Source organism: Budorcas taxicolor, chromosome 2, assembly GCF_023091745.1.
Source record: "Budorcas taxicolor isolate Tak-1 chromosome 2, Takin1.1, whole genome shotgun sequence".
In the NCBI taxonomy this organism is placed as follows: domain Eukaryota; kingdom Metazoa; phylum Chordata; class Mammalia; order Artiodactyla; family Bovidae; genus Budorcas; species Budorcas taxicolor.
In genome coordinates this window covers 3352494-3373626 of record NC_068911.1, presented here as the reverse complement: position 1 = coordinate 3373626, position 21133 = coordinate 3352494, and the positions used below count along the sequence as shown (strand labels likewise).

The 21133-nt window shown below is 54.5% G+C and overlaps 1 protein-coding gene across 1 annotated transcript in view; it reads right to left on the bottom strand.

The window, feature by feature from the left end:
• Nucleotides 1-21133, bottom strand: part of SDK1 (sidekick cell adhesion molecule 1) — a 723652-nt gene that overhangs the window by 132395 nt on the left and 570124 nt on the right. Inside the window, exons 15-17 of the mRNA XM_052636011.1 lie at nucleotides 11184-11331; nucleotides 10140-10280; nucleotides 5521-5702 (exon numbers count right to left, since the gene is read on the bottom strand). Coding sequence (XP_052491971.1) covers nucleotides 5521-5702; nucleotides 10140-10280; nucleotides 11184-11331 — 471 coding nt within the window. The remainder of the gene's footprint in view (nucleotides 1-5520; nucleotides 5703-10139; nucleotides 10281-11183; nucleotides 11332-21133) is intronic.

The following is a 21133-nucleotide window of genomic DNA, read 5'->3' as shown; positions in this document are numbered from 1 at the left end:
GTTTTAAATGTGAGAGATTAACCTACACATGGGCTTTCTCGCTGGCTGAGGGGTGAAGAACCTGCCTGCAAAGCAAGAAACATAGGAGATGTGGGTTCGATCCCTGGGTCAGGAAGATCCCCTGGAGGAGGAAATGGCAACCCACCCCAGAACTCCTGCCTGGAGAATCCCACTGTTAGAGGAGCCTGGCGGGCTACAGTCCACGGGGTCGCAGAGTCAGACATGGAAGCGACTGAGCATGCACACAAGCAATGTTCACACGGAGCAGCAAGACTCTTAAAACAGCTCTAACCACGTGACTCGAGAACCCAAGCTGTCAAACGTCCATTGCAATCACCCAAATGAAATGGAAGACAACATCAGTTCACTCCAGAAGTTCCTTCCGAACCCTTCCAGAAATCAATATGCTTTTGGTTTCAAGAGGAAAAAGCCAGAGAGTCTAAGTTCTGCATAACTAAACACCCTGTGTAATTATGAGCATTTTTCCTACTGCCAATGTCTACTTCAGCAACTTTCTAATCATCCAGTAAGGGAGGAAAAGCACTGTAGTCATCTGAAGCAATCAGTGGTTCGAAGTCGATGCTGACGCAGTGTTTGGCTCCACAATCAGTTTCTGTTAAAAACTGTTCAGCTAACGGTGAGAGACAGGTGAAGCAGTCATGTGACTGCAGAGGCTCAGGGGAGCCTCGGAGTGGCTGGGGTCGCATGCAGTGGCAGGACGTGGACCGTAACAGATGCTTTCACTGCATCTCAACAATAAACAGGACTGAGGAAAAACTTGGGGCGTGACAGGTGGACGGCGGTTCTCACCACGTCCGGGGTCAGTTCACTGGGCTCAGAGGTGTGACCCCCTTATCTTCCTTCAGGAACCCCCTTGAGGGAATCCCCTCTGAGACTGAGGCCATGTGCTCGGGGACGCACATCTCCGGGCACCCGCGTTCCCGCCCCCTGTGCCCTCGCTGGGCGGACGCCGCGTCGTGCACATGTCCTCTTTGCGGGTGACCGTCTGACACGCACACGCCCCCCCTGGCGGCATTGGAAGCCCCTTGAGCTCCCCCGGTATTCTGACACCTTTTCAAGAGAAGCCTTATTAAAGTCAAGATAAAGCACACTGCGTGTCCCCGATGCTCCAGTTCACCACGTGGCTAACGGGAGAGGAAAAGGAGGCCGGCTGGACGGCGGCTCGGCCCTTCTCTTTGCTCCTGCTCCTCCAGAGTCTCCTGAACGGCTTCAGAATCGTGACTACACACATTCCAGTAATTTCCCAAATTAGGCTGATGAACAATTAATCTTACGAATAAGTCACCCCTCCCTATCCCCGTAACATACCAGCATTTTAATTCTTCCCTTTGCAGCGTCAGGGACCAGTTCAGCCCCCCAGCCTTTCTCAGCGACGGCTGCGAACGGCCCTGGGACACACAGCGGGTTGCCGGAGCAGAGCCGCTAAGCTCCAGAGGAGGCCAAGGGGTCTGGGGAGCTGTGGGCCTGCGGTGTCTGGTGACTCCAGTCTGGATGGTTATGAAGGACCAGGAGGCGCTCTGCCCTCAGTGGCTGTGAGACAGGCTGTCTCACCAGTTTATACCTGGAAACTGTACATCCTTCGGGCGACTCCTCAGCAGGAGTTGCCGAACAAGTGGGACAGACACAGCTAGCTGCCCTCTGCTTGCCCTCCCTTCTTCCTTCCTTAATAATGGACGGAAATGTGCCCAGCTGAGGGACCCTTCCCAGGCTCTTTGGCATGGAGACAGTCCATGAATTGTAAGCACGAGTCTGTGGTAGATGGGACTTCTAAGAAAGTTCTTCAAAGGTGGGCATACTTGATTATTTGGCCACAAGGCAGACCCTGTGCCTTCCTCCTAGAATGTGGATGTGATAGCTGGCATCACAGCAGTTAGTCTGTAACCACGAGGCAAGCACTACAGATAGCCAAGGAAAAAAGGAGGACTTGGTTCTCTGGTGAATAAAGCTGCCTCTGTGACCCCACAGAACCCACTGCCCACTCTTTTGGTGTCAGAAAGATGATAACACATCCCCACTTCATTTACGTTCCTGTTCCTTTGGGTCTGTTTCTAGCAGCCGGATTCCATTCTGAGCCAGTCCAGCAGCTACCCTTACTTCCCTGATGCTGTCCCAGTAAAGCCCCTGTGCGGAGGTGCCTTCACAGGGACGGCACGCTGCTGGGAGTGCTGAGCAGGACTGCCTTCCTGAGAACGAGGCCGGACTCTGTTCTCATTCCTGATCTTGTGTCACAGATGCTACTCTTCACTTCCAGTCGAGGCTGGAGCCCCCAGGCTTGACGAGACGGGCGTCCCCTCCACTCACGCCCTGGCCTGCTGCATGACCTATTACAGCACAGAGTAGGCACTCACCAATTCCTCGACATGCGTTTACTAACAGCAGAGAAATGGACCCCAAAGTTCTTTCTGCACAACTGCCATGATGGAGACATTCAAACCCCACAATAGATTCTGGTTGTTGTCGGTGTGGATGGAGGAATGCAGATAGAAACATGGGTGTGTATGTCACAGCTCAGTATTTAATAGCATTTTCACCTATATTGCTTCCTTTTCTCTCCACAACTGCCCTTAAAGTAGTCAGGGCAGGTGGAAATGTCAGAGCTTTACAAACGCAAAAAAAAAACAAAAACAAAAAAGGCAGAGGCAGAGAAGAGCTAAGATGTCTCTGGAAGGCAGACAAGTAGTGCTGACAAGTAATAGAGTCAGGCTTTACGGGCTCTGGGCCAGGGCCAACTCAGGGGCTGTGCAGGCAGAAAGGTGTGTGTGTGTGTGTGTGCCCTTGGTGAGTGTTCCCCTTGTAAGTGAGCCCCACGTGAACCCCATGTGAGTGAGCCCCATGCTGAGGGTCCAGGTATCTCCCCTGGCCGTGGGTCCATCCTGATCTGCCAGCTGTGGAGCCCAAGGGGCCAGTCCTGGGGCTCGGGCATGACTCTCAGCCAAAAAGGGAAAGGTCAGAGGCTGAAACGGCCTGAGAAGCTCTGCTGGTGACCGAGGGTCCAGGGCAGGGGCAGGGCAGGGCCTGGAAGCAGAGCATGGCGCAGTGCTCGGGGTCAGCTGCCTGGGCATTACCACTGCACGGAGCACACGGGTCTGGGTGTGCCAATCACAGCTGGGAAACATGCCAGGAGCCCCAGAGGATGTGTGTTTCCTGTGTCCACACTGAGGTTGGTGGGATCACAGCCTGCATCAAGGACTCACAGAGAGTCAGAAACACCCTCAAGTAAGCAAAGACGTGGATTGTGATCACCCTGGGGGCCCCGAGACTTGCTGGGGTTCCTAGCTCCAGGCTCCCCTGCCAGCCACCCAGTAGCTGGGCAAAGGAATGGCAACCCAGCGACGCAGGCTGACACGCAGATGGGAAAACCACACACGACATCTGCTCATAAGCAGCTAAGAAGAGAGAGACTCTGAACACCTCTGCACGCAGAGCTACCGGAAGTCAGGTTCTCAGCTGCGCGAGGAGGTAGACACCCCCGAACCTCACCCGGGCCGAGGCATCCAGAGATGGCTCCACGCGCAGTTAGCGCCCGCCTCCAGCCGCGTCCAGATCCACGAGGCCCTCGTGCCAGAGGGGCAGCCACGCCGCCAGCAGTCAGGCCGGATGAATCCCTGGGGCCCCACTGACCTCAGAGGGGCCAAGGGTGCCCAGAAAACAGCGTTGCTGACTCAGAGGACCCAGCGTTAGTGCTGCTCTGCCTGCATTAGCCCAGCGACCTCAGACCCGCTCAGTGCGAGCAAAACGCACCCTGTTTCACCCCAGAAACTGCCAGTGAGCTGAAGAGGGGGGTGGGCTGGTGCCATGGGACAGGACGCCCCCGAGAGAGCTCATGAGGCAGGCTGGACGGGGTGGAGGGCAGCCCAGAGGGGCTATGTGTGAAGCTGCACCGCACACGCCCGTGGCTTCTCTCAGCCCACGTCGGCGACTGGGGGAGTTCATCAGCTCACAGCCGGACCAGCGCTCCCGTCTGCAGCAGCTGCCCCACCCCCAGCCCCCTCCGGTCTCCCCCGCACACCTGCCGACAGGTCTCCCTTCCTCACACGGCGCTTTGATCATGTCGCTCACAGCCCTAAAGCTTCTCCCGGGATGGTGGGACAGATGCGAGACGCAGCACCCCACAGCCCTTCTCGGTCAGGGGGAGACTGTGCCCCGCACGGAACATCAGCGCGCTGGCAACAGGAGGAAGCCGTCACTGTAAACAGTGCTGGGGGACCGTCAGCAGCAGTGTTTGTCACCTTAAGTGTTTCCGAATTTATTGTTATTTTATTAAACAGACTAATTAAAGCAAGCATGAACAGAGCGGGTTTTCAGCTATTTTCATTTTCCAGTGAGTGATCGAGGGGCGCAGGCAGACACACAAGCCCTTCCTGTTGTCCTGCACGTGACGTCTCTCTGCTCGTCACCGTGAAAGAGGGCTGATGGCACTTAATTCGTGAGGAGGATTTATGGGCTCCAGGATGGCAGCAGACAGCCGATCAATACGGGATGATAACGACAGCGTGTAATATCAGGGAACATTAGGTCTCAGGCATGATTTGGGGAGAGACGTGGGCAGTTAGGAACCTTATCATTTGAAAAAGGCCAAGGCCTGGTAGCAATAAAAACGCCTAAGCGAATAAACTCACACCTGTGAGTCAGGACGGGGGAAAACTGCTAAACGAAAAAGGGGTTTCGATTTGGTGGGAAAACTGCTTCCCGGGCCGGGCTCTGCGCTGCTCTAGCGCGCCACTGTGTCTAGAGAGGGCCTGTGTGTTACTGTGAAGAGCACTGAGAGTGAAATGCAGATGTGGAGAGTGTCTCTGGGGGTCCAGCCCTTCCTGGGGCCAAGACCCGGACCCTCCAGAAAACAGTGGAATTAGCTGGAAATGACGGGGTTGGGTCTCAGCACATAAATGTAAGACCTGCTGGTTTTACGGCACTCTGCCTGGTCAGTTTTGGGGGGTGGGTGTGGGGAGGGGTTTTTATGGATCTAGTGAACTGTTTGCTGGTGTAACTGAAAAACGAAACCCAAAGTGGGGGTGGAGAGCGGCGAGTCGCAAACCCTGTTACTGACTATTGTGTTACATCGCTAAAAACAAAACACTGAATAATCACTCTCTGTGAAAAACGTTCACAGCTTCACACAGGACTCCTCAGCCACCTCCACTGCAAAATATACCATTATTCCTCTTAGAAAAAGTTAATTCCACAGGAATTTTCAGAATAAGTGGACCAGTTAAAGGATGTGTAGAGACACATTCCATCCTTAGGAACCAGAAAGCAGCAGACAGAATGATATATCCAATCCCTTTCTGTGGTTTTGCTATAGTTTATGAATAGGAGAGATTAAATTAAATGTGATTCATCCCCTTCTGATTGCTCCCTCGAGGACTGAACACTCTATTTTTATTTCAACAGAAATAAATATTTCAAACATTGAGTGAGTTGATCAACTCACTTGCTCCAACAGAACCTGGCACATCTTGCTCCCCAGTGGAGAAGACCGTGCCACTCGGGCGGGCTCACCTCCTTGCAGGGTGTACTCAGCCACCGCCCTGCTGAAGACGCCCAGGCCGGCCCCATTGTAGGCAGCCACCTGTATCTCGTACTGGGTCCAGACGATGAGCTCGGTCACCAGGCAGTAGCTGACCTCGGGGCTGCTGATGTTTCTCTGCTGGTACTCCCCGGGCAGGCCGGCCAGGCGGTACCTGCGGCAGACCAGGAGAGACGGCTTGAGCCAGAGACTGGGTTTCCCCGAGGTTCCCCCACGTGGTTAGAGGAGATCGGGGTAGACAGACGAGAAGAAAGCCCAGAGGCCTGCCCCAGATGACGCTACTTCCACTTCCATCGCCAAGAAGGTCTGGCCTAATCGCACAGTGACTAGAAGTCTGGGCTAACAGATCTGATGCTTCAACCATGGGTTCAGGAAAAATAATCCCTTTTTAAATCGTCCAGGGAGTACCGTAACTCAGGACCCCAATTTTCAGACGAGATTTCTAGTGGGTTGCGGCTACAGATCAGTCCTAGAGACCCCTTCCTCCAGCAACTCTGAAGCACGGAGGAAAAGAAGCGGGCAGTGCGGTGCCCCTCAGTGTCCAGGGGCTGAGCCCCCTGCTGGGCTCGTCCAGAGTCAGAATGACTGGCTTTCAAAGGCGCTCACACTCCTGAAACACGGGCCCACTGCTAAGAGTGGCTTTTAGGGGACCTGCGAGAGGGCAATGTGCAGGCTCTTTTGTGGACAAAAGGCAGAGATTTAAAGTTGCATTTATTTAAAACAATGACCTACACGACTCTGAACACAGAAAACATTAGCTGGGAAACCGGTACTTGCACAGGGAAAGGCCTGTTGTAACATTATTCTGAGTGACGGACGTCTTCCCTGATCATGCGTGCAGAAGTGAACCGTTCCTCTGGGTAAACCGAGGGGCGAGAGCTGTGGGAATAACTTCCTCGGTCATCATACAGCTTCCAAGAGCGTGGAGCTTCCAGCCGAGAGCTGGCTCCTTCCTCAAGAAGACACGACTCTGGTGCTCAGTGGGGATGGCAGAAGTGCACAGACCTGGGTGGGGCAGCCAACGCAGCCACTCCCCACGGCGGGCTGGGGTCTTCAGGCACCTCCAGAACGCTGAGCAACCCTGCAGAGGCCCGGTCAGTCACCGTGCTGTCCCCAGGGCCACAGGGCCTGGACGCAGGGAAGGGCCTGAGCCAGACTCACTCGAACCAGCGTGTCAGCAAGGCCACTGCCCTCAGAAAAGAGAAGGACCTCGAAATCCAAGCCTGGAGTGGGAAACAGCTCTCCAAGGAGAGTGATGACTGAAAATGCACTCAGAATGTACGGACATGGTAATAAGATGCTCTTCGTGAAAATCAGGGTTTTCTGAGATCGTCTTTGAGCCCTTCCTGCTACAGGCCACTTGTGTGTGGTGATCCCTGCCGGAGAGGAGGCAGAAAGGATCGAGAGCAGCCAGGCCACGAAGGGCACAAAGGCCCCGGGATTTCCTGCCTCGCGCCTGAGAGGAGCCGCAGGACACGGGCCCGCAGCAGCCCTGGGGGAGGCGCTGGCACACGCATGGCGCTCCGTGATGGGCAAACGTGAAAGAGGCCTCACACCCGTCTGTGCTTCTCTGCCACCCCCTCCGATCGCGCTGCGCCTCACTGGACTCCCTGCCAGGGGTGGGCGCCGCTCACGGCGGGCTGAACCAAGTCTATCATAGGATGGCCTGTCTTCCAGGCAGGGAAGGCTTGGTGTGGCGTCATCCGGGTTCCAGCCATCTCCCCATCTACAGAGCAGGGACTTTGAGAATAAATGGCCCTGGGACAATCAGACAGGCATTTTGAAAAAAGGCAAATATTGGCTCCCACCCACACCAGACCCAAGTAGCCTGGCAAGTGACTGGGCCCAGGACCATGGGTACCCAGCAGGGTACAGCGGGCATGGCTGCTGGAGACCCCCGCTTCACTGTCCCGTACGCATTCCAGGGAGAGCAAAGCAAGCTGCCCAGAAGACCAAGCTGAGAGGAAGACTCACGAGCTGGAAGGTCTGAAGCCAACTCTTCACCTCTCTGAGCCTTGGCTTCCTCCTCCCTAAAGTGACGTGGTAATAATGGCATCCCGCGGGGTTGGTTCGAGAACCAGGTGAAACAATGGGCCCAAAGGAGCTGTGACGGATTAAAGCACCGCCCCCAAAACATTTCTCTGTTGGGAACACTGCTTGTGTAGGAAGTATGCTAACAGAGAACCCTGAGTTCTGAGCCCTGAAACTGAGCCTGCTCAGCCCTCCTCCCAGACCTGTCTGTACGAGGCGGGGAGAATCCACCTCTTAGATTCCTGGCACTCCCTTCCAGCAGGGAGCGTGGTCCATTCTGACCAGCGGCTTCAAGGCGCTCTTGTAATATTCACAGAATGTCTAGGAAGGTCATAATTAATAACAGAAGCACAGGGCATCGTCCGCTGAAGGGCTGGATACGTTGCCCAGGAGACCGCTTCAGAGAGAACAAGAAGATTCTTTACATGGAAATAAACAGGAGAATGTTTTTAAAGGACATAACCCCTACGTTCCTCTCAAAGAAACACCCTGCCCATTATTATGAATATTTTATTACTGTGCACGCACTCTAACTACTTCTTATGGCTGGAGCCGTGGGGGTGAATTATTTCCATTTTGTTCTTCCGTGGACCATGCTGCTGGTCTGACATGGAGCCCTGTGCCCTGGAGGGTACACGCTTGCAAACAGAGCTGATCTGCAGGCTGGAAGATTATTTGGAAATGTTTCCCAGCAAATTCATTTTGGCATGGATCTTCAATTTTTGAAAACTTGGGATATTCACAGCCTGTGTGGTACACCCGTGTCTTGGGGCTCTCTGGATTGAAGCCCCTGCAAATATGGATGCCCTCTTTTCCAGCGCTTGCCTCCACTGACACCATCACAGAAAATCCCTTTAAGAGTCCTAATCCCACAAAACAGGGAAGTGTGCAGTGCCCAAAGGGGCCTCGCGACATCAGAGAGCTTGCATTAGGAAACTCCACGCCCCGAGCCTGGCTCTGTGGCCTGACTTTTAAAGTCCTTTTGGCAGATGGAACCCCAGGAAACTTTTCTTCCCTGTTGTCAAAAAAAGACAGAGGCGGATGGGATGACAAGCATGCGAGGGGGAGGCCAGTCCAGAGGCGAGACCAATTATCTTCATTAGTTGATGAGCACGGAACCAGGGGACAGCTGGGCGAGCAGCGAGGAAAACCTGGGCCTCGAGCAGCAGGAAGCGCTGGGCTGCTTTCCCGAGGGAGAGACCAGGCTCTGGGAGCACCCACGGGCCCACAGGTCCACCCACGGGTCCACAGGCGCCCCCTGCCCACAGGGGGCCGATCGGCAGTTTCCTCTGTGATCCAGGGGAGGCCGGGGGCTCAGGGACCGAGCGGGCCCTGTGTGCGGGTTCAGCCCTGTGGCCCTCGTGCAGCCGGGGGACGGCCGCGTTTGAACCTCTTCAGGCAGACAATGATCTGGCTTGTGTTCAGAGGATAATTCATACGCTTGGGGACAACTGGAGAACAGCAGTGAATTGGTTGTGACAGGCACACATTACGTGCATATAGATAAATGCGTATTAAATGATGAGCGGGTGACTACATACATACTGCTGGGGATGAGCTGACTTCTGTGCGCAGACAATGGAGTTAAAGAAGCAACTCTCTCACAGCGTTTACCGTTTAGCTAAGACGTTACGTCACTCCGTGTTAGACCTTTGGTAGCCTGGTGTCTCCTGGTCATGGGTCTAGCACAGGCGTGGGCTGGGTGTCTGCGCGTTGGACACCCGCCAGCCCCGCCCACAGAGGCTGTCGACGGGTGTGCCCATGAGGAGGGAGGTAACAGTTACCTTTTCAATACTGGTTTGCTTTTTTCCTTTCACTTGCGTTGACAAACTACTAAAACGATCACTTTCACTACCATTTTAAACTTAGCAGTAATTTTTGGCAAAGCAGGTTCCTCTGCCAACCCAGCCAGGGCTGGCTCGGTTCACGCGAGGCACTCAGAAGCCAAACCCCTCTCAGAGGGGCAGAGGGAGCGAACTGGCCACTCCTGGGCCATGTCTGGTCTGCAGCTGGGAGGGTGCGGCCTGCCCTGTGTTTTAGAACATACTAGTTTCATTCCCAACACGGGAAAACTGTGAGAATGCATGTCAAAAAGCCAGACTTTTACCTTTTTTTTTCTCTGGAAAATCTGGCAGCCCAACATACTAGCATGGTAAAAACTGGCTTGTAATGAAATCAATTGTATTTTCATTAATTAAAAATCACTATACTTCAGAACGCACACCTCTGGTAAAAGCCGAGAGTGAAAGGACTTACAAGGAACAAGCGCACCTTGCTCCCAGCCTGGAACAGTCCCCTCCGTTCCGCTAAACTGCACCCCCTGAGGGTGGGCTCTTGTGTGTGCGCATCACGGCTGGATCTGCAGAGCCTGTCCCCGAGAGGCTGCCCACAGGCGCTCGTTCTCGCTGTTGGCCGCAGTCTCCACCACCCCCGGGAGTCCTACCGCTGGCCTGAGTCCGGCTTACCGCTGGGCTCCTGCAGACATCTGAGCTTGCGGCCTCAGCAGGACGGGCCCTGGACTGTCCTCAAGGGTGCGCGCGTGGCCGGGCGCGGTACTTGCCTGAGGACGTACCCGCGGAGTGCCCCGTTGTGCTCCGGCTCCGGGGGCGGCTGCCACTGCACCATGATGGATTGGTTGGTGCGCCCGCTGGCCACTATGTTTTTTGGGGGAGCGCTGGGTGGCTCCTCGGGGAGCATCAGTCTGAAAAGAGAGGGCGGGAGAGGAGGAGAGATGAGCCCCAGGAGCACGGGGCCCTCGCGCCCATTCTCAGTCTTGCTGAATCTTGAGCTGAACTGTGTACTCGAATCGAGTGGCAATAAAGCAAAACACACAGCTGATCCGACAGGAAGGACAAATCGATGTGACGGGTCCCGGAAGACACAGGGGGCGGGCTTGTTCTGCCTGAGCGGCCCACGGTACCCCCGCCCTTTAAGGACCCGCGAGCCGGCTCATGGGCCCGAGTCCGGGGCTGCTTCCAAATCGCTTTCTTTGGCCCCTTCAGTATTTCACACACCCAGCCACCACGACTAGACAGCAGTCGTTCAGAGCTCTCAACACTTCCACTGCACAGGCCCACCGAGCGCTCCGGCTGGCTGGGGAGGCTGCGCTGAAATGCGATAAAGCCCTTTTCCCGGATCACATCTGAACGGGCTTGAGAGCAGCTGCCGGCCTGGGTGGGGAGGACTCAGCATCAGGACCACCACCAGGGAAACACGGGGGCTCGCCCTGCCTCCTGCGAACCTGCTGGGTGCTTATGAGTCCCGCCCCACAGGTGGTCGGCTGCATAAAGGGCCCAGAGACACCGCCAGCTCTTTAATGTCATGGACACAGTGGGCTCTGCGATCGGGAATGCCTCCTGTCTGCGTAGTCAGAGTGCCCCAGGGACCTAAGAAACTTCCCTCCGCAGTGAAGGAGCCCCGGCCCACCCCATGAACCCCTACGCTTCCTCTCGGTTACAGGCTTCCCACTCAGGTCTGTTCCCTGCTAAGGTCAGTCAGTAAGGGTAGAGGTTGATGACCTCGAAGTGACCTTGATGATGGCCTCCCTCCGCCCCACGAGATGCTCGGCTCCCTTCGCTGCACCAAGGCTGACGCGGCGGCTCACCTGCTCGTCTCTGCGCTGTACTGGCCCTTGCCCACCTGGTTCACGGCACACACTCGGAATTGGTAGGTGCGAGCCGGGGTCAGGCCGCGCACGGTGACGCCAGTCATCTCGGGGCTGACGTCTGACAGGTGCACTTTCCAGGGAGAGTCTGAAAGGAGGAGCAGAATAAGCTCGAAACTCTGCAGGCACCCATCTGAGTGATAATAAGGGAATGCAAAGTGCATCCCCGTAAACCATCTCCCTCGCTCGCCAAGGCAGATGGCGAGGCTGGCCCCACTGAGCGGACGCTCACACCAAGGTGCCGGGCCGTGGTGAGTACCGGTGAGCCCAGCTCTGGACACAGGCCGCCCGCTCCCGAGTCTGGGGGTGCCCGCTGACAACCCCAAGCTGTTGTCTACACGTAAAGGGATATTTTTTGTTCAGCCTGCACGTGGCAGTTTAAATGGAACCAGAACGTTGTTCCTCATTCCCGTGTTCACTGGGTAATGAGAAGATGCTGTCAGCTCACGTGGCAGATTGCAGATTTGTCTCCCAGAAAAGGCTGCTGCACACGCCACCAAATGATAAATAAAAACTATATTCATTAACATTTTAATAAAAGAGGAAATGAGCATGATAAAGACAGATGGGCCATGCATTCTGCCGCCCATCTGCGTGGCGGCCCGTTCCATCCACGCCCCTGAGCGGCTCTGGCTGGAGAGACGCGGAATGAAACTCACAGCGAGTTTAGGAGATCTTTCCCCCGGGCTTTCCGGGCAGGTGTGGAGGGGTGACCCGGCCAGCCAAGGGAGCTCTCCCACGCAAGGCTTCGGAAGTCTCTGCCTGGCCCCCACCCCTCCCCGGGATGTTCTCTGCAGAGTTGAGACAGGCTTTTTGGCCGGATCACCTTGCAGAGCCTTAGGATGAACAAGCGCCCTCTATCAGGTCCACTTGGAATTACTCTGAGGCTGAACTGTGTCTTCAAGTTGATCAGTGAAGTGGGACGGAGGATGGGCAGCTCTTTCGGGAATCAAATTGTCCTTCTTGCTCCTTGGAAACAGTGCTGCAATTGCTCGCCCACGTCTGAGAGTGTCACACAGGGTGACTTGTGACCCTGATGTCAGACAGGCTCAGCTCGGACTGCACACAGGCTTGCACAGCCCAACAACATCACAGCCACTTCTGCGAAGACCTAGAGGCCTAGCTATGGAGACTTAAAAGTCTGCACTTGGGGGCTCATCAGAAATGCACTCGGGGTCTTTATGGGTGAAGAAGTGGCCATAAGCTGTTCTGAGATGAAATGAGGCCCTCAGAGGCAACTCCTGTTGACCCGCACGCAATGCCGTCCACGCTAAGTCTGGACTCCTCGATGGAAGCTGCACGCTCCGCAGCACGGCGCCAGTTGGGCCGTGAAGCTGAGTCTTTTTAATTATTTCAAATAAAGCTGCTCCCAAAATGGCTTTCTGGGATGGCAGTCCTCGCCACCAGCTGGGCATTCCTGGCTTGCGCTGCTCGGTGACAGAGGTGATCTACTGCTGACAAGGACCCCCGCTTTTATGTTTCCTTTAAAAATGCAACGTGTGTGTCTCCAGTTAACTGTAGAAAAACTCGCACCAGTGTCTCCTTTTACTTTGGGAGCCTGAGACCCCTCTAGGGCATCAAACAGCTCGTGGTGACCTGGTTTTCTGGGCAGGTTCCCTTACAGAAAAGAGTCCTCTGTCACCACAGAGGGGGACAGATGCTCCGCTAGTGTCCTCTCGTCTAGTGTAACTGGACGCGGCTGGTGGGGACTGGGCATGCTGAGTCAGGCTTCAGAGGAGATACAGGTTCCATCCTGAAGACGGCTGATAGCCGGTTGGAAAGACAGAGAGCAAAGTCGACTCTGAGCTCTTCCGCTTACATTGCTTCAGTTTTGCTCCTGCTTCTTATATGAAAATGCGTGTTATGCGTGCTCGGCTGTTCAACTGTGTCTGACCCTTTGTGACTCTGTGGACTGTAGCCTGCCAGGCTGCTGGGCCCATGGGATCTCCCAAGCAGGAACACTGGAGTGGGCTGCCATTTCCTCCTCCAGGGGATCTTCCCGACCCAGGGACTGAACCCGCACCTCCTGCATTGGCAGGTAGAGTCTTTACTGCAGTGCCAGCTGGGAAGCGGTAACGCCGGGGGCGGGCGTTGCAAATCAAAAGCCCACTGAAGTCCACTTCACACCCCTTAGGACACCTGCTGTCAAAGAGCAGACAATAGCGTTTCGGCAAGGGCGGGGCGAGGCCCGAACACGTGTACGCCGCCGGCGGGGATGCAGAACGGTGCAGCCGCGATGGGAAACAGGGCAGCGCTTCCTCAGAAAGTTAGAATCAGGGTGAGCGTGTGGTCCAGCAACCCATGTCAACACATGGGCCCCAAAGAACTGAAAGCAGGGTCTCAAACAGCTGTGTGTACGCCCATGCTTTTAACAGCATTGTTCACAGCAGCTAAAAGGTGGTGCAAATCAAGCATCCCTCAACAGATGAATGTATGAACAGAATGCGGTCCATCTACGTGATGGAATATTAGTCAGCCTTGAAGAAGGAGGAAACTCTGAACTATGCTCCCACATGGATGAACCTTGAGGACGTGATACTTAGTGAAATGAACCAGACACAAAAGGACAAAAAAACATACAACTCCACTTAAATGAGACACCTGAGCAGCCAGATTCATAGAGCCAGAATTCAGAAGGCTGGGGGCCGGGGAGCTGTTTAATGGGACAGGGCTCCAGTTCTGCAGGGTGGAAAGAGTCTGCGGATCACTTGAACAACACTGTGAGCGGTTAAAATGGGGTGTTTCATGCTGTGTGCATCTCACCACAGTGAAAAGTTTCACCTGATTTACACATAGCATGACGAGGGGGTGGGGGCTACCACCAGGGTGGGGTGCTGACGCCTCTGGCCCAGGCCTGGCCCCGCTGGGGACTCTGCTGGGTGCTCCTGTCTTCACCCAGACCCTCGCGACCGTCCCCACCTTGCCTGTGCCCTGGGGGCCTGTCAGGCAGGGAGGCGCTCTTCCCTCCTCACTGGAGACACTGCTTTCTTCACACCAAGGTCCCCTTCTCTTCTCTGGGGGCGGCTCTGCACAGCCCCTGCCTGGGCTCTGTGGCTCCTGGGCCCTGTGACCACGGACGAGTCTGGCCCTGCTGCCGCCGGTCCCTGGTCACTCAGTTCTCATCCCCACTCCTCGGTCAACTCTCCCACGTAAAGGCCCCCTGACCACAAGCCGAGAGCGCGCCTGCTCCCGCGGGGCCCTGAGCGACACAACGCAAGAAAGTGTCTCTCCATCCCTCTCCTCCTGCAGATGGCAGGGTCTGGGAGCAAACAGCTCACCTGCTCAGCCAGGTACGGCGGCGATTTCACAAAGGGGCAGCGTCAGAAAGACCATGGTCCAGCCCGAGGACTGAAGGATGAACCGCGCAGGGCAGGGGCCGAGAAGCACCCGGATGCCGCCTTCCAGCCCCACGCAGGCCCCCCTCCCCCAACCCCGACTCCCAACTCCACCCCACGCGACTGCCTGGCTCAGGGCCATCTGTTCATGCAGGGTGTAAACAGCTCCCAAAGTGCAGCCCTAGCCGCAGGAGCTGCTGCCCAGTCTGATTTGACAACAGGGCCTATTAATCTGCTCCGGACCCGGGGGCTCTGCTCAGTCTTCCTGCTGCAACTATAGGATTCCTTATTTATTCTTTTTCCCTCTCCCGCTCGAAGATAAAAGATCTGGCAGGAGGAGAGATTAAACTGAAACCTAATACAAATGAACCCGATCCATCTCATGGGCACTTTGATTTGTATCAAAAAAAAAAAAAAAAAAGTGGTTGTGGGGAGGATTTGCTCATTCACAAGCTTCGGAATTGCTAGCTTGCTGAGAAGTGTTAAAATTTAAGTAGCAACTCTGTTCCTGACAATCAATAACGCAAAATCCCTTTGAAAGATTCTTCCCCAGGTCCTCACAGAAAAGTACCACGAGATGCTTCTCTTAGGGCTGGAATGCAGAAGAACCTTTCAATAGGGGAAACCGCCCCATAAAAGTCTCAATAGCTTTTTTCCTCCCCCTTGGGGATGCCCCTTGCTCCTCTGATCTAGAAGACGAAGGAATTCCAGTCTTCCCCAGCCGGGCTATTAAACAAACCTCTGCTCCACAGACGGGCACCACTGAGCTTTTCTCCTGGCTTCCAGTGCCTGGAAACCAGAAGGCGGTAATCATCCCTCCACTCCGTCTGTTGGTTAAAAAGCTGGTGGTTTTCAATCTTCCCAAGTGTACTGGAAGCTTTTTTTCGATTCAAAAAAAAAAAAAAGAGCATCACCATTTTCTCAATTAAAGGTACTTGAGGAAGGAAACTACTTTCCAAAGAAAATTTCCTTAATTGCCAAAAGAACCGTTATTACTGTTAATACTTAATGCTTGTGCTGCCATCTTCCTTCTGGAGGCTCTTTCACATCTGACCACACGAGACCTCTGGGGGAGGCGGCACTCTCTCCCCGCTTAACAGGCCGAGAAATCAAGGCTCCAGAAGTTTAAGTAACTTCTCCCCAGACATACGGGCTGTCGCCGCCTAGCCTCCGGGGGGGTCCCACGTCACTGAGAGCAGAGCAGCAGGGCCTCCAGGGTCTCCTCGTGTGACGAGGCACAGGGTGCCCAGCAGCACCCAGGAAGTGCACACACACACACGCACGCGTGCACCAAGAAGGCACACAAAACCAGAGGCTGAGTGTCTCTGGGCGATAACGAAGATGCAGGAACCAATTAGATGGCACCGGGAGGAAGCAGGCAGCCAGAGCCTGGAGACGCTGGACAGGAAGGGCCCGGGCTTGTGCGCCAGGGAGAGCAGGGGGCGGGCGCGGGGGGTCAAAACAGGGAAAGTCGATTAAGAGAGGAACGAGGCAAAACCACCAGCACGACAGATGGACCCGGCTTGGATCCTGATTCAAGCAAATCAATTGTGAAAAGGCTTTTTTTTTTAAAAGAATAGGGACGTTTAGATGTGGACTGAGTGTAAGATGATATTAAGGATTCTACTAATGTTGCTTGATGTCCCTGTTTGAGTATTTACTGCGTCACGTATGGACGAAATGACAAAACCTCTGGGACTTCTTTTAAAATACTCTAGCAAAAAGAGTGGGGGTGCTGACGAAACAAATCCTGTAAACTGCTGATGGTTTTTGAAACCGAACACAAGAATACTCTGTACCTTGGCGTGTATATTGTATTTTTCCTAATGAAAAGTTTTTCGAAAGTGACTGTTTTATCGCAGCTTTGCCAGCAGTGAGCATTACGACTGTCCTCAGCTGCACACTTGGTAGGTCAAACAATGAGATCTCACCGATGCTGGTCCTTGTATTTTTTGGTACAAATAAGAATGAACATGCTTTCATTAAAACAACTTCCCCCAGGTTACAGAGAGAGCTAAGTGGAAAATCAAGATGCAAATTTATCATTTTTCTAATTGAAATTCCACTGCTGATTTGGCAGCAGCTGTCTGCACTCTCTCTCTCCTGAAACAAGGATTATTGTAAGAATTATAATAAGAATAGATACCCACCTAAGTGGGGCTTCCCCAGTGGCTCAGTGGTAAAGAACCCGCCTCCCAATGTAGGAGATGCCAGGTCGATTCCAGTGTCAGGAAGATCCCCTGGAGGAGGCAATGGTCAACCTACTCCAGTTTTCTTGCCTGGGAAATCCCATGGATAGAGAAGCCTGGCCGGCAAGTCCACAGGGTCACGAAAGAGTCGGACACAGCTGGATGACTGGAGCATGCGTTCACATGCACCCACTTAAATAGCCACCCAGGAGATAAACTCCATTCAGATGCATCTGAGTCACTGTCAGAGCCTCAACACCTAGAAGAGGGCCTGACTCACCCCAGGGCCCGGATTCGTCCTTTTTCTGGGGAAGCACCTGTCGTGCCAGGCACTGTGGGATGGCTCCATGGTGACCCGCAGCGGGCACCATCGTCTGCACCCACACATGGGAAACGGAGGCACAGATGACAGCCTGATCCTCCCATGTCGTGAAAACTTCCAGATAAGTACACCTTCGTTGTTTCGACGTCTGGCGGTTGCTTGGAATTGCAGCAGGAAAGCCAAGGGCTCGGTCACAGAGAGGATGCAGAAGGGGAGCTGGACCGCCAGCTTCGGGGTCCAGGGAGGCCACACTCAGGGGAGATTCTCCTCTCCCAGCCGGGGCTGGCCGTGCAGATGTGGGACGCAAGCGCTCTGGGTTTCTTAGGCTGGCGGTGCACGCTCAGGACTGGGCCACGGAGGAGGCAACCCGGGCGCACGCTCACTTGCAGCTCCCCCGTCACAGGCTTGTCTGCGGCACCAGCAGCAGCCGCCCTGAGAGCAGGGCCTGGTTGGGGGGGGGCGGTCGGTGAGAGGGCGCCGCGCCCTGTGGTCCCTCCCCAGACCCCTCGCCCCAGCCTAACTGTGCGAGGACCTCCGCCACTCCCCTTCCTCCCCAGATTGCCACCGTCGTCCATGTCAGGGTAAGTCTGAGAACCCGCCGGGCCAGGAGGAGCCCATGGAGACACCCAAGGCCCCCGAATGGGGTGTGGGCCCAGGTGGGGTCCTGGGACAGAAACGGATGCGTGCAAAACGCTGAGGAGACCGAATAAAACCTGGCCTTTAGGTAACAATCATACAGCAACATCGGCTCACTGAATTTGACAACGTCCCACACGAAGGCGAGTTAATGAGAGGGGAACCGAGTGTCGGGTTGGGGAACTCTCTCCCCACAGTTGTTCTGTAAACCTAAATGTTCTGAAATAAAATGTTTAGGAGGTGGGGAGCAGGGAAAGGCCAGCCAGTTAACGGGGCGGTGTGGACCAGGGGCGTGTGGGCCTGCACACGCACCGGGTGTCCTGCATGGAGGACGGCGGGGCTGCGGCATGAGGCCACCAGGCACGCCCGGCACACACTAGCTGGATGCGGAGAGCCAGGTCTGAAGGCCACGGGACTCTCCTGGAGCTCATACTCTGCAGAGTGGGCCCTCCTGTCAGGATGCACGGGAGCCTCTCCTGTTTGGGGGTCTGCTGCCTTTGGGGTGCACTGAGAGCAGGGGGCTGGGCCTCCACCAGCTGCGAGAGCGGTCACCCGATGCCCTCTCCAGGCGCACATTGAGCCCTTGGCCCCCATCTGCACTGGCCCTGCCCAAGATCCCTGGGGGCGGGGGGGGTGGTCCTTTCACTTTTGAATGTTTTTATTTTTTACATGTAATTTTACTTGCCACTGCTGCTGCTGCTAAGTCACTTCAGTTGTGCCAACTCTGTGCGACCCCATAGACGGCAGCCCACCAGGCTGCCCCGTTCCTGGGATTCTCCAGGCAAGAACACTGGAGTGGGTTGCCATTTCCTTCTCCAATGCATGACAGTGAAAAGTCAAAGTGAAGTCGCTCAGTCGTGTCTGACCCTTAGTGACCCCATGGACTGCAGCCTACCAGGCTCCTCTGTCCATAGGATTTCCAGGCAAGAGTACTGGAGTGGGGTGCCTTCTCTGGTAATTTTACTCAGTTATTTTTGGCTGTGCTGGGTCTTTGCTGCTGGGCAGGCTTTCTTCAGTTGAAGCAGGTAGGGGCTGTTCTCCAGGCGCTGTGTGGCTTCCTACTGCGGTGGCCTCTCCTGTTGCAGAGCAGGGGCCTCTGTGGCGCTCCAGCCTCAGGAGAAGCAGAGCACGGGCTCAGCGGCTGCAGAGCACGGGCTCAGCGGCTGCGGTGCACGGGACCACTTAGTTGCTCAGCAGCATATGCGATCTTCCTGGACCAGGGATTGAACCGATGTCCCCTGTGCTGCAAGGTGGATTCTTAACCACTGGATCACCAGGGAAGCCCTGAATGATTTTTTACTTAACAAAATCTCCAAAATTACATATGCTATAAAACCTGGATTGAGTTTGAGAACTGTACATCCATAGGGTAATACTAAAGGGAAGTTTTTTTAAAACATATACACACATATATAAATATACGTGTATGTATTTCTCAAAAAAGTAATATAAACTCATTTCCAAAATTAGAAGGGAAAAAAAAAAGAGCAGCAGAAGAAAATGAAACGAAACAAGCACAGGTTGCTACTACGGTCGTTTTCTCAACCACCCTTGTGATTCTTCAAGTGCTTGCTGTATTTATTTTCAAGTTTTTCAGAGACTCTGACCTATATTTCAGTGCTCAGCTCAACGAGTTATTGAAACTACTTTGGCGGGATGAATAACATTTGCTTCTCTATGCTAAAGGGCCCTCAGATTATTGTCATTGTGTCAACAGAGACAGTTTCAAAGCCCAGACAACACAAAATCTCAAGCTCCTCAGAGTGAAGCCGCTGGGATGGGGGCTGTGGAATTGATCCCCGCTCTGAGCCACTCATCTGCTCTGGGCGGAAGTGAGAACTCAGAGGTGAGCGCCTCCGGGCCGCGGAACCGCCTTTGCTGGCTTCTTCACAGCTCATCCGGATTTTAAAGGAGAAGCACAGATAATAGCTGGTTCCGTGAAGGTTAAATGAGATCCTTCTACAGGATTCTGGATAAAGAATGATTAAAAGAATGAGAGGAATATAATTTGTAGTGGCACTTTAGAATTTCAAGCTTGAGTTGGCAGAAATAATAGTTTTAGTACAGGCCGTACTCTTGAGAGAAGACCATGAGGTCTTCTGTGATTCTATCAAGGCATCAAACATACCTTCAGTGAGTGAACTGAAGCACAATTGTGAAAGGATGCTGTGACTCAGACCTGCTCATGGCACCCATGGGGGATAAGACTAAGATCTCCAAGGTCCCCAAGGAGGGATGGGCCAGACTCCCCCAGGAAGGCTGGGGTGAGAGGCTGAGACTCGTCAGAGATGGTCACTGGGCCAGGAGGAGGAGCAGGAAGGGACAGCATGTTCTGTCTCAGACAGAACCCCAGAGAGCAGGCGGTTACAAGTTTCACAGCCTCTACTTTGGGAAGGCTTTCTCTGCTGTATCTGTTTTAGAGAAACAAAAACTGTGCAGGGTTAGAGTTTTAAGTTTTGTCTTAAAAGTGAAGAACAAAAAGAGCTGAGAACTTGGGAACTAAATGAAATTCCCTGCTAAGGAATATGGCCAGGGTGGCGGCAAGAACAGGCTGTGAGACCGTGAGCCGCTCACATCCCTGGGCCTGGGGCCCCTGAGCTCTGGGGGAGACGCCAGACGTGCCCCGGGTGGGCTCACGAGGGGACGTGGTCCTGGGAAGGGTGTGATCCCTGAGCGGGAGAGGCTATTTGCGTCAGAGAAGGAGACGCTGGCTAGAGCTGCTAGACACGGGGCCTAGACAGGCCCAGAAGTGGAGGGGAGCTCAGCCTGGGGTAGGAGACAAGCCCCCAAGCCCCTGCCTCAGCCAGGCTCTGTGTTGACGACATGGTGACATGGCAGGGAGGGTCTGGATGGATTTTAAAATGGGGGCAAGTGCTGTCAGTGTGAGGTTCAATACGCAAAACCCACAGAAAGTGGGCTCAGATGAAGCCACCTCCTCACTCTCACAGGCTATGAGAAGGCATCTGTGTGACATGTGTTTCAAAGATGGTTGCAAATAATCTGAAGCATAAGAACAAAGTCTCTCTGCCACTTTGGCAAGAAGACAACACGCAGCCAGGCATCAGCTTTGAAGTTCATGACACCAAGGTGGGAGGAGGAGGCTACGCATGCTGTCGGGGTGGCAGCTGCCAGCTGACAGACAGACAGACACCTGTGTGGGAGGAGAGTGAGCTGAGCTGTGAGCAGTCTCACCGGGAAGGCAGGCTTTCCCCACCTCCTCGGGGACACGACTGTGCGGCTGGACTGACCTGAACCACGCCATAAGCCCGGCCTCTGCACTCTAAGCAATGAGTGCTTCTACAGAGAAAGAGTCCAGGGCTGGCGACCGGGTCAGAAGTGCTCCTGGGACTAGTGTCCAGGCTGTTGGAAGCACAGATACATTTGGGGGCCACATTTGGGGCCCTTAAG